The sequence below is a fragment of the Monodelphis domestica genome, chromosome 4 (assembly GCF_027887165.1).
Source record: "Monodelphis domestica isolate mMonDom1 chromosome 4, mMonDom1.pri, whole genome shotgun sequence".
Taxonomy (NCBI): domain Eukaryota; kingdom Metazoa; phylum Chordata; class Mammalia; order Didelphimorphia; family Didelphidae; genus Monodelphis; species Monodelphis domestica.
This window is the reverse complement of record NC_077230.1, coordinates 295,048,637-295,062,049: the sequence shown is the minus strand read 5'-3', so window position 1 is coordinate 295,062,049 and position 13,413 is coordinate 295,048,637. Positions and strand designations below refer to the sequence as shown.

At 36.9% G+C, this 13,413-nt stretch overlaps 1 protein-coding gene across 3 annotated transcripts in view; it reads left to right on the top strand.

The window, feature by feature from the left end:
- Positions 1-13,413, top strand: part of SPATA13 (spermatogenesis associated 13) — a 160,012-nt gene that overhangs the window by 78,835 nt on the left and 67,764 nt on the right. Inside the window, exons 1-3 of one of the 3 annotated variants that reach the window (XM_007495228.3) lie at positions 5,384-6,055; positions 9,580-9,945; positions 12,201-12,345. In XM_007495228.3, coding sequence (XP_007495290.2) covers positions 5,987-6,055; positions 9,580-9,945; positions 12,201-12,345 — 580 coding nt within the window. In that variant the 5' untranslated portion in view covers positions 5,384-5,986. Of the gene's footprint in view, positions 1-5,383; positions 6,056-9,579; positions 9,946-12,200; positions 12,346-13,413 lie in introns of those variants that run through there. The other 2 variants (XM_001375720.5, XM_007495227.3) reach the window with 2 other exon arrangements.

Genomic DNA, 13,413 nt, shown 5'->3' with positions numbered 1-13,413 from the left:
CTTCAGTTAGTACTCGAAGGAAGTCCAGGAAGCCAGGAGGCAGAAGTGAAGAGAGAAAGCATTCCAGGTATGGGGGACAGCCAGAGAAAATATCTGGAACCAAGAGATAGAATGTCTTGTTCATGGAATAGCAAGGAGGCCAGTGCCACTGGATTGAAGAACAGAAGACAGGGAGAAAGGTGTAAGAAGCCTGGCAAGGTAAGGGTGGGAAATGTAGGTTATGAAGAGTTTTGAATACCAGAGGATTTTTATATTTGAGCCTGGAAGTGATAGGGAGCCAAAGTAGTTTATCCAGTAGAGGGGTGACATGGTTTGGCCTGTGCTTTATGAATATCACTTTGGGGACTGATAGAGTATGGACTAGAGTGGGAAGAGACTTGTGGTAGTTTTCCTTTAAATATATCTGATGCCTTTTTTACTATTTCAAGTTCAGGGTGTTTTGAAGGAGAGGACAGAAAAAGTCAAGTTCTTATGTTCCTTGGTGTCAATAGTAAAGAGGCTCCAGCTTGCTTGGTAAATAAAACGATGCTGGTATTGGATCTGAGCAGCCTTTGTGACAATCCTAATATAATCAATAACCTCCCTGAATCGCAAGGGTTTCCTTTTGTTGACTGGATTTTATCAGCTTTAAAAATGGGTAATAAGCTTCTATGTGACTAGCTAATATTCCCCAAAGATTGACAGCATGTCAAAGGAGCAGAAGGTCAGTATTTTCTTAGTCTTCTTTTCTATTCCACCTTTTCAGACAGTAGTTTTACTTTCTTCTGCCTTTGCCTTTTTTGTTCTTTTTTTCCACATGACCTTCCAGCCTTTTCTAAGGCAAGTGTCTTAAACAAACACAAGCTGAAATGAAGAATAAAAAAAGAATAGAGAGGTTTGAAGAGAAAAGCATAAAGAGTCCATCATTCCTCATACACTGTGTCATTGAGTAATAGAAATTAGATTAGAGATTAGGGGGAGAGGTTAAATCTTAGAGATCATCTAGACCAGTATTTCAATATTGTTCAATTCAGATGGAAATGAGGGCCACTAAACCATACATAAGAATCCCTGTGGGCTACAAATTGACTGAGGAAAACTACATATTAACATTATCTATATTTTATGGTATTTATATTTATTTTGTTAAATATATCCTAATTACACTTTAATCTAGTTTTCTTGTACTCAAGAATGTTATGGACTAGGAATGCTAGGTGACTTAGTGAATAGAAAGCCTGGGGTGCAGCTGGGTGGCTTAGTGGATTGAGAGCCAGGCCTAGAGAGGGGAGGTCCTAGGTTCAAATCTGGCCTCAGATACTTCCTAGCTTTGTGACCCTGGGCAAGTCACTTAACCCCATTGCCTAGAGTTTAAGCCCTAGACCTTGCCTCTCTCCTTCCTTGGAACCAATATGTATATTGATCCTAAGACAGCTTTCTGTTAGATAGATTAGAAGAGGGAGAATAACTGTTCTCTGAGACTGTAGCAATAATCTAGGCAAAAGGTAATGAGGATCTGTGCTAGGGTAGAGGGAACATAAAGAATGGAAAGAAAGGAATTGATCTAGTAAAGATAAAACTGACTAACCTTGGTAAGTTGAAGAGGTTAAGGGAGAAGCAGGAATCACAGATTCATCTCAAAGAACTCACATTCTGATAAAGGAGTCATCTAAATATCTACATACTAGATAGGTATCATGATATTTTTAAAATTATAATTGAGTAGCCACCACCACAAAAAATATTTAAACAAATGCATAAAAAGATGATGTGGAAAACCACAAACTCCACATTATTTAGTTTGTTTAAAATATGTCAATTATATGTGTTTACTAATATAAACATCCTCTGTTTTTGAGTTCCCTTTGGATTTGTTTTACTTGGATATTATATCATATATTATGTAATATATCACATATATACATACATGTTATTGTTGCTACTTAGTAGTTTTTAGTTAAGTGTCACTCTCCATAACCCCATTTGGGGTTTTCTTGGCAAAGATACTGGAGTGGTCTGCCATTCCTTCTCTGGTTCATTTTACAGATGAGGATCTGAGGCAACAGAATTAAGTGACTTGCCCAAGGTCACACAGCTAGTAAGTGTCTTAGGCTAGATTGGAACCTAGATAGATGAGTCTTCTTGACTCCAGGCCCAGCACTCTATCCACTGTGCCATCTAGATGTCTTATACACATGCACACACACACAGGCGCCCACACAGAGTGTAATTGGAAGGCAATCTCAGAGAAGGCACTAGTAGCTGAAAGAGATACAGGCAAACTTCTTGATAAAGGTAGGAATTAAGCTGTGTGGGTTTTTTTTTAATAGTTGATTAGTTTAGGTGGGATTATCATTCTAATTATATTGACTCTGCCCATCCATGAACAATTAATATTCCTCCAATTATTTAGCTCTGACTTTGTTCATGTAGAAGTGTTTTATAATGATTTTAATGTAATTCCTAGGTTTGTTTTGGCAGGTATATTCCTTGGTATTTTATTCTGTCAGTGGTTATTTTAAATGGTATTATCTCTTTCTATCTTTTCTTGCAGGACTTTGTTAGTAATATATAAAAATACTGGTGATTTATATAGGTTTGTTTTATATCCTACTACTTTGCTTAAATTATTGATAGTTTCAAGCTAACTTTACCTGAATCTCTGGAATTTTCCATGTATACCACTGTGTTGTCTTCAAACAGAGATTGTTTTATTATCTCTTTGCCTATTCTGATTCCTTCTATTTATTTTTCTTTTCGTATTGCTCTTACAAGCATTTCTAATACTATGATAAATAATATTGGTGATAATAGACATCTTTGTTTCCCTCCTGATCTTATTAGGAAGGCTTCTAGCTTCTCCCCATTATAAAAAATACTTGCTGATGATTTTAGGTAGATGATTCATATAATTTTTTTAAAATCCATTTATATCTATGCTTTCAGTGTTTTTTTAAAAACATGAATGAGTGTTGTATTTTGTTAAAGGCTTTCTTTGCATCTGTTTGGTATGATCATGTTTTATTATTTTTGTTATTGACATTATCAATTATTATTGATAGTTTTTCTTATATTAAACCAGTTGGGATTCCTGATATAAACTCTATTTGGTCACAATGTATTCTCTTTGTGACATATTGTTGTAGTCCTCTAGCTACTATTTTGTTGCATCCATATTTATTAAGGAGATTGGTCTCAAGCTTAGTCTTGAAGGAAACCAAGGCAGTGAAGGTGAGAATGGACACAGTATAGGCATGGAAGACAGCCAATGTAAAGTTAAGTTTCTACATGCATATATGGCAGGCAATTAACCTTCCTAATTCAGAGCTTCTGATTATTCTCCTGCTTAAAAATTATCCTTGTTCTCCTTTTGCTTTAAGAATGATTCAGTCACAGAATTTGAGTAGTAAGGAACTCAGCAGCCATTTGTCCAAAACATAGCTGCAAAGGAATAGTCACTATCATACTTATTGAATGATGGTCATCCGGCCTTTGCCTGAAGACTTTTTATGAGAATTAACTCACTACTTCATAACACAACCTGTTCCAATTTTTGAAAGCTATAATTGTTAGGACATGTTGTCATGTGTTAGATCTAAGCTAACTCTCACCTATTGCTCTTAGTTCTGGGCTCTGGAGCCAAACAAAACAAATCTAAATTCTACACAGCAACCTTTAAGGGACTTAAAAACTGTTTTCTTGCTTCCCTTGTCCAACCACCCTCCCCCCATTTGTTTTAGAGTAAACATCCCTAGTTCTTTCAACTGATCCCCATATAACTGGAACTCAAGACCCTTTGCTGTGATGGCTTCCTCCATCTAGATGTAGTCAAGCCTGTTAACTTGAACTCATCCAAAGACAGATATTCTGTCTTGTGCTCTCCCTACTAATCCTGAGTACTTCTATTATCTGTGTATATCCTGCCCTTTCCAGTCCAAAGATCATTCTCCTAGACAGAGAAAACAAGCAGAAAAATTAAGCAGCCTTACCTGTCCCCTCTCTTCCCTTGCATTGTCCATTATCATTGTCCCATTCATGCCAAGCAGTGACCTTATTTTTTTTTTAATTTTAATATTATTTTATTTGGTCGTTTTCATACATTATTCACTGGAAACAAAGATCGTTTTCTTTTCCTCCCCTCCCCTCCCCCCCCCCCTGCCTTTCCCTCTCCCATAGCCGACGCATGATTCCACTGGTTATCACATGTGTTCTTGACTCGAACCCATTTCCCTGTTGTTGGAGTTTGCATTATAGTGTTCATTTAGAGTCTCTCCTCAGTCTTATCTCCTCCAACCCTGTAGTCAAGCAGTTGCTTTTCAGCGGTGTTTTTACTCCCACAGTTTATCCTCTGCTTGTGGGTAGTATTTTTTTTTTAGATCCCTGCAGATTGTTCAGGGATTGCATTGATACTAATGGAGAAGTCCATCACCTTCGATTGTACCACAATGTATCAGTCTCTGTGTACAATGTTTTCCTGGTTCTGCTCCTCTCGCTCTGCATCACTTCCTGGAGGTTGTTCCAGTCTCCATGGAACTTCTCCACTTTATTATTCCTTTTAGCACAATAGTACTCCATCACCAACATATACCACAGTTTGTTCAGCCATTCCCCAATTGAGGGGCATCCCCTCATTTTCCAATTTTTGGCCACCACAAAGAGCGCAGCTATGAATATTTTTGTACAAGTCTTTTTGTCCATTATCTCTTTGGGGTACAAGCCCAGCAGTGCTATGGCTGGATCAAAGGGCAGACAGTCTTTTATCACCCATTGGGCATAGTTCTAAATTGCCCTCCAGAATGGTTGGATCAGTTCACAACTCCACCAGCAATGAATTAATGTCCCCACTTTGCCACATCCCCTCCAGCATTCATTCCTTTCCTTTGCTGTTATGTTAGCCAATCTGCTAGGTGTGAGGTGATACAGTGACCTTATTTTTATAGGGCATATTTTCAAGTCTGGCAATCATTTGGTGCACATCCTAGCATGTTTTAAAATATGATACCCAGAACTAAGTGTAAAATGTGACTTGACCAAAGTATAGGACCATAAGATTACCACTTCCCTTCTTCTGGAGATCATACTTCTATTATTTTAGCCTAAGATTACATGAAATCACATCTTAAAACAGTGAAGTTTATAAAATTATTTTCAGATCTTAATGAATAATAAAAATGTTTCTCATCTGTATCCTTTTAACGTCTCCAGGAAATATATTTGCTCCTTTCCTCTATAATGAAGATATATTTGGTTTACAATTTAGGAAAGTAGTTTTATATAAAATTTTATTATGTAAGTAACTTTCCTGAGATTAATTATGAGTGATTGTAGGCTTTGTATGTGATAGTTAATCTCTTCTCACTTTTCTTCTTTCTTTCTTTCCTTCATTATTAAAATATTTTTTTGTGTCATAGACCCTTTTGGCAGTATGGTGAAGTCCATGGACACCTTTTCAAGTTAAGGAAACAATCATTTATTAAGCTCCTATGTGTCAGGCACTGTGCTAGTGGGAGTAATGTTTTAAATGCACAAAATAAAATACAAAGGATTACAAAGGGAATGAATTAACACTGTAATAAAAACATTTTTTTTCCTATCCAAGTTCCTGGATACTCCTGAAATTTATCCATTATTCCTTTGAGAGAAGGTCTGCGGCTCTCAAGTTAAGAATTCCTGCTTTGGAGGTAGATACTAGAGTTGATAGGCAATATGAGCAGAAACTCCAGTGGACAGGGACCAGTAGAATGAAAATGGATAGGAAGAGTGTGTTAAAACTGGGCAAGTAAGAGTTAACAGGGCAGTGACTCCTTGGAGAGTCTGTTTACAAAAGTTTATGGCTTGGGTGTGAATTGGCTATTTAAGAGTAGATCTATGCTTTCCTTCACTTATCCCCAGAGCTGCCAGGAATTCTGGTCAAAGGACCCAGCCAACCATGAGAGGCCTGTTTCCATTTGGGATAGGATTGTTTTTTAAAGCAAAAGAACTTTATTTTTTTTAAGCCTCCAAAAATATGGTTGTGATCAACTGTTTGCTCTTCCAGTGTGTATGTGAACAACCTTTGCAAGTGGCAGACTCAGAGGTAGGATGATTTGGCTTTGGGTGGGTGGGGGGGATTTGTTTTTCTTTACCCTCTGAGGAGTTCAAAGCAGAATCAAGAATGGATGACTTTCTTGCTGGGATTAACAGTAGGTAGTTTTCTTTCTTTCTTGTTCCTGAACTAGATAAACTTGGCTAAAGTTGTTTACTTTTAGGAAATGTTTCAAGGTTCTCATTTGTCTTTCAGTTCTATTTCTTTCTGACAGGGACTGAAATGGTTAGTGTTAACTGAAGTCAGAGTGATTTCTTTTCTCAGTCCTGGGTTAGAAATAAAACGGACTTTTAAATCTTATATTCATTTTACTGCAAGTTAATCTTGCTATGGGACCTAAGACACTACTCTACTTTTAGAGTTTACAGGAATGAGCAGCTGGTATAGGCAAAGACATCAAATAGGCTTTCTTAAATGCCACCTGTGTGTGAACAATGGCTGAGATTTGAGGCATATTGCATTTAAAAAGATTAATCCAATTGCTGCTGCTTCTGCTAGTATTTGATTTCTCTGCTTTGGGGAATACATGGCATTACTGAGCTGAGATCATTTCCTGGAATGTGTTTGAATCCTCTGAAGGATTTGTTACCTGTACAGCTAAGCAGGGCTATTGTTTTCCTAAATTCATTTCCTTATTTTTCAGCTTCAGAAAAAAAATCAGGCTTTTTTTTAAATACAAGAATAAGAAAAAAGGAAATATGTCATCAGTTTGGACTAGCTTGGAGTGGCTTTGGTAGACCTTGTCATATCTCATCTCTAGGGCCTTTATTTCTTAGACTCTACTTCTCTCTCTCTGTCTCTGTCTCTCTCTCTGTTTGTCCCTCTGTCTCTCCCCTCTTTTCTTTTTCTTTCTCTCTCTCTATGTCTCTCATAAGAGAGTTTTCTCTCCTTAGAAATCCCTATAGCAATGAAGTAACAGCTCTGGGTTCTATATCTATCCCCAGATCAAATAAATACAGATAATTTTGAGCTTTTATATTGACCTAAGAGTCTCTTCCTCATTCAGTTTTTCCATTTAAAAAATTAGAAAGTCTTTGGGAGAGATTTATCCAGGACATGGTGTGGATGACAGCCTGAGACAAAGTGCAAGGAAAAATCAGACATTTTTTAAAAATATTAATTCTTTTTCAATTCTGATGGTTTTAGAGTCTCTAAGCTTCTCTTCCAGATTATAAGCAGATATGATCACTGAGAAAGTGGGATAGGCTTCCACTGTCTTGGCCTTTGAATACTCATTGGTTGATTTTTTTTTCTTTTAAGTTTTCTTACTGTGTTGAGAAAGAAAAAAAAAGGAAAAAAGGGCAAACTTGTAAACCCTACTTACGTTGCTATTTTTTTTTGATCTTCTCAGTTCTAAGACAACACGTTATCCCAAACTGGTTAAGTTGCTTAATTTGGCAATTTATCACAGTTCTGTCCTCTCTAGTTTGAGGAATCCCTGGTCTAGGGAGGGCTCCTATAAGCCCTGTTAACCTCTGTTCACTACATAACTTTCTAGCTACTCTCCTGTTCTCTAGCCCTGTATACTGGATTGCTGTTGCCCTCTCACCCCTATTTTGTATCTACAGAAATAGTTAGGGTAGAGGTCAGATAAATGTGCACCGGTGGCATGATGCCTATTTAAACTTATTGCATGCTCTCTGACTTGTATTCCTTTTACTTTAATTGTGGTTGCCACCTTTCATTACTTCCCATATGTGGTTGAACCACCCTTAGCCCTCATATTCCAGGAGATATATCCAAACATCATCCATTGAACAACAATTATTCAGTGCCAACTGTATACAGAGCCATCTGCCAGGTGCTAGGAAAAATGCAATGTTTCCTTTATAATGTTCCCTACTCTCTTGGAAGTGATAGTCTTGTAGGGAGATAACCTACTACAGATAACTAATATACAGTACTATATAATCAGTTTGTTAAAGTGTGTTATGGAAGGGCATATTTTATTTTGCTTTTCTCTAATGTAGCTTCTATAATAAGGGAAAGAGCTTAACTCCAGACAGAAGTAGGGGCAGGGGAAAATTATAGACTTAGGTTCAAATGCCACCTCTGCTATTTCCCACCTAGGAGACGTTGAGCAAGCCATTAATCTCTCCAAGTTTCAATTTCTTCATCCGTAAAATGAGGGAGGTGAACCTCATGACCCTTGAGGATCTTTATAGCTCTAAGTCTATGATCCTATGAATTTAAGACTTCATGGAGGAGGATGGAAGACTTTGAAAGAGAAGTCAAAATTAGGTCCAGAAGCAAACTTTTTGAATTAGACGGGGTAAACTAAGTCAGGGGATAGCCCTACATGATAATTATCCTCTCTCATCTTGAAAAAGAGCAACTAACGTGAAGTGCTTTGAATGTTTAAGAAAAAATTACCCAAGAATCTTGAATTGGAAGAAGTCCTAGAGTTCATCTGGTTCAAATCCCAGATTTTATAGATGAGGAAACTGAGGATCAATGATTTCCTGATAACACACTGCTCTTGAGCAGCCACTAATAAATACATTCTACATTACTGCTCCTGTAGTAACCTTTCAGTCTTCTGGTCTAGACCTATAATTTCAAGGATATAAGATTGTGAGTAAACTCCCATTTAGAAACATGGAGCAACTAAAGGGAGCAGTGGCTAGAGCACTAGGTCTAGAGTCAGTTAGACTTGAGTTCAAATCTGGTCTCATACATTTACTACCTGTGTGACCCTGAGCAAGTCAATTAACCTATTTCCCTCGGTTTCCTCATCTGTAAAATGGGAAGCATAATAGCACCTATCTCCTAGGGTTATTGTATCAAATGAGATAATAATTATAAAGTGGTTAGCACCATATCTGGCAAAAAGTAAGAGTTATATAAATGTTAGCTTTTAGTATTATTTTGCAATTTGTGGTCTTAAAGAGTTGCTTGATCATTAAGAAATCAAGTAGCTTGCCCAGGGTTATTCAGCCAGTTTGTGTCAGTGTTAAACCCAAGACTTTCTTGCTTGGGATCAGCTCCCTATCTGTAATGTCTCCTGTCAGTGTTGGATTTAAGTCTTCTTAAACCACCTACTGTTTCAGAGTAGCTCATATGTTATCATAGGAAAATATCCCAGAATTGCAAAGTATTACAAACTCATTTCTTCTTCCAGCTGAACAATATTTCCTTAGGTTAATCTTTTATCCCATGAATTTAGGCTAACTACTGCATCAGTGTATATTTTATTAACAACAGTACGCATTTTTTAAACTTGTTTTTATCACAAGTATCACTGACTAGTCCATTTAGCAAAATAACTCTAGGTTAAGTTTTGGGTTTAATTCAATCTGGAACTAAAATTGTATTGATTTATTAGGTTTATGTTTTAATCAAGTCTTTACTTTCCAATATACCACAAAAATAACACTTTAAAAAATAGCAAAATAAACCAAAGGTTCCTTAAAGAAGGGCTGATTGCATGGGGAGGGGGTTGGAGTTGTTGTTTCATTTTGTTTTAAAAATTCTCTAGACATTCAAGTTCACTTAACTTGTTCACATTTAAAAAGGTTGTTACTGATGAACAGTGGAGGAAGGCTTCATCTCAGGATGAAGAAAAGGCAGAGCCACAAAAAGTCACAAGAAGGAGATGGGGTTCTGGAAAAAGATCTCGACCTAGGCCCCTCTCTGATTACAGTCAGTTGACAAGCAGAAGTTTCTCCATTCCTGAGGATTCGGTTGCCATGGAAACCCAGAAACTGGACTGCCTGGATGGAGGAAATCAGCAGAGTGTGGCCTCCCCTGAGACTTCTGACCAAAATGCTTCTTTGGGCTACCCAAGAGGATGCCGAAAAAGAAGACCCATCTCTGTGATAGGCGGGGTTAGCTTCTATGGGAACAACCAGACGGAAGAAATAGAAAATCTCCTGACCCAAGTAAGATCTGATGTGCTTCTTCCAAAGTCAACAAGCCTCACTGTTCCTTCAGCCTCCTGGCCTTTGTCTTCAAGCTATAAAATAAACAGGATACTTCTCCTTTCTTCTGTTTTCCCCACGTGTGATATCAGCTGCTCTCAGCCTTTTCTTCCTGACTTTGTCTGAAGATAGATTCTAATTAAACTAACCGATCTGACCTCTGGATGCCTTTCACTAATGATCTTTCTCTCTTTGGGGTAATAAGTCATTTGTGAAATATATAAATAAGGAAAGTCCTATAGACTCCTGTGTAGTAATAATCTGAATTTGAACTGAGAGTGACAAGAGACTCTTAGTGGAAGGAAAATTTGCTCTTCATTTTTAATATATAAAGATAGGGAGAAAATGAAGACAATTAGATGAATTTTTTAAAGATAGAAATAGAATTTTCTGAACTGTTTCTTTTGTCACTTCTCCAGCCATATTGCCAGTTTCTAGTGGTTTTTTAAATGGCTAAAATTCTACTCTTGGTCCTGTTGGCAGAGATCAGAAAGCAATCAGCAGGATTCAAAACTATTTATTGCCTAGACCTGTGGTAGGCATTGGGGAGAGAGGCAGTGAAACATGGGGCATACTCCTTGTCCCAGAGAGACTTAAAGTCTAGGAAAGGAACTAAGATCAACACAGATAAAAAGTTCTAAAAATAATATAAATTTCATTTTAGTTAGACTTATTACTGAATGTCTTTAATTGCAGTTAAAATTCAATCTTGACTTCAAAACTTTAAATTCTTAAAAATTGAGAACTTTAAAAAATAAGGTAAAGAGTTTGCTCACATTGAAAACCTTCAGACTTCTGTTTACAAAGTTTTGCTTCCAGAGAGGCATTATGAAGTGAATAGAGGGGGGCCCTCTTAGACAATTAAGCCTGGGTTCAGTCATGGTTCTAATGTGCTGACTGAGTGACCCTAGGCAAGTCATTTATACTCTTAGTGCCTCAGAATATGATCTTAGACTATAAATTGCAGAGCAGTTGCCAATTCATGGCTCCTAGGAGGAGTTTCCCTAATCAATGAAATCATAAATTTAGTCAAAATAATACTAATTTTGAAAAAAATTGTATGTTTAATAGAATATTAAATAGCTAGAAGCTAAGTCTACTTTATTTTACATACATGTTTATATATAAATGTGTGAATATATACACAGAGAGAGAGAGAGCGAGGGAGGGAGAGACAGAGAGAGACAGAGAGAAAATTTGCTAGGGAGCATACTATTGGGGGAATGAGTTTATTTTAAATGTTTCTTTGAATTTTCCCAGTGTAGGAAAGTAGAGAAGTTATCACCCCCCCCCAAAAGAGGGAAAGAATAAAAATGCCCTAATTTAGTGTATATTTTTTAGTCAAATTAAATATAGCAGGGGCAGCTGGGTAGCTCAGTGGATTAAGAGTCAGGCCTAGAGACTGGGGGTCCTAGGTTCAAATCTTGTCTCAGACACTTCCCAGCTGTGTGACTCTGGGCAAATCATTTAACCCCCTAGGTAAGTGCCTAGCCCTTTACCACTCTTCTGCTTTGGAACCAATACACAGTATTGATTCCAAGACGGAAGGTAAGGGTTTAAAAAAAAAAAATTACATATGGCAGATCTTGTTCATAGGGAGGGAGTTGTCACTCCAAGAAACAATTTAATTGTTATAAATTTTAAAAATACAAATCATAATTGCTTGTTCCCATTTTAAATAGATTTCATGTCAGTAGACTTAATTTATGTGGAAGAAGAGACATGATATTGTAAAATGAACTTTCTTCTGGATATTAGAAGAAGACTTTTTAGTAGGGAGTGGGAAAGGAAGGGCTCTCCTTAAGGGTTCTCCTTAAAAAAAAATCTCTTCTTAATTCCTGATATTACAGTTATATGGAGAAATATCTTGAGAAATTTACAAGCTTCCTTCATGTGCTTCTCTTTTTCTGTTTTTCTCTATAATACTTTTGCTTGGTATTATGTGCAATTGACAAATGACATAGACTCAATATTCATCAAAAGATGATGGAATGTAGGCAAAAGAACATAGTAAACAACTGAAGAAGTGATACTTTTAAAGTGTTACAGAGGTTCAGGGCAAGCTGAGGTTTTGACGCCTTGAGGATGTTGAAATCTGAAATTAGTTTCTGGGTGAGAACTTTGATCCAGGCCATATTGTGTGAAAAGGATTAGAAGAACTGTGACTTCTAGAAATCTTTTATTATTACTAATAACGAACTTTCATTTTCTTGTAGCCAGTAACAAGGCCCCCAGTTCCTGCTCATCAAGTGCCACCATATAAAGCTGTTTCTGCCCGGTTCCGACCTTTCACATTTTCCCAAAGCACGCCCATTGGGCTGGACCGAGTTGGACGCAGACGACAGATGAGAACATCTAATAGTAAGTTTCATGGGACTCTTAGAGATTGCAATAGGCATCTTTTTTTAAGTATTATAACTTTGCCCCTTACTTAGCTTAAAATTTTTTTGCTTAATCTTATCCATTTGGATTATAACATTTAAAAACAGATGTTTTGATAATCAGTTCGGTGAAATGAACACTAGACTTGGAATGAGAAGATCTAGTCAAAATAAATCAACAAGGCTTTTCAAAGTACCTACTATGTGCCAGGTACTATGCTAAGTACTGGGGATACCAAAAAATAATAAAAGAAAAACAAACATTTCTTCAACCCATTCTTAAACAGAAATAACCTCTATAAAAATCCAAGTCAACAAACATTTATTAAGTGTCTACTAGTTATTAAGCACTGGATACTTTTTTAGGTGCTAGGGATATAAAGATAAAAGTCTCTTGGCTTCACTGAGTTTACTTTCTATGGGGAGAAAAACAATATGAACCCAGATAAATAAATACAAACTAATTTGAAGATGGCTTAAGGGGGAACACTAAAATCTGAGAGAAGCAAGAAGGAAAACATTGTACTGTAGGAAGTATGACTTGAACTGGATTTCTGCTCAAAGATCTCTATTGATTGATAGGGGACTTTACTATCTTTACAAGCAGCCCATTTCAATTCTAAGGAATTTTAATTGTTAGGAATTTTTTCAGAATGTCTCACTGAAACTTGCCTTTCTGCAACTTCCTTTACTACGTTTTGCTTTCTGGGATGAAGCAAAAGCAGTTTAAGTCCTCTTCTACATCATGACTTTTCAAATATTTGATTCTAGCTCTCATTTCACCCATCAAGTCTCAGAATTGGAAAGGACTTAGAAAGGAGGTGGACTTTTCTAACTTATGCTTGAAAAAGAATCTCCTCTATAGCATATCCAATAAGTGGTCATACAACCAACCTTTACTTAAGTACTTCTAGTGAGGAAAAATCTACTACTTCTGGGGTGAGCACATTCCATTTTTTGACAGCTCTAATTAGTAGGAAATTGTTCCCTACCTCAGATCTTTAGTTTGCTTCTTTGCACTGTCTATATACTAACCCGAAAGAAAACC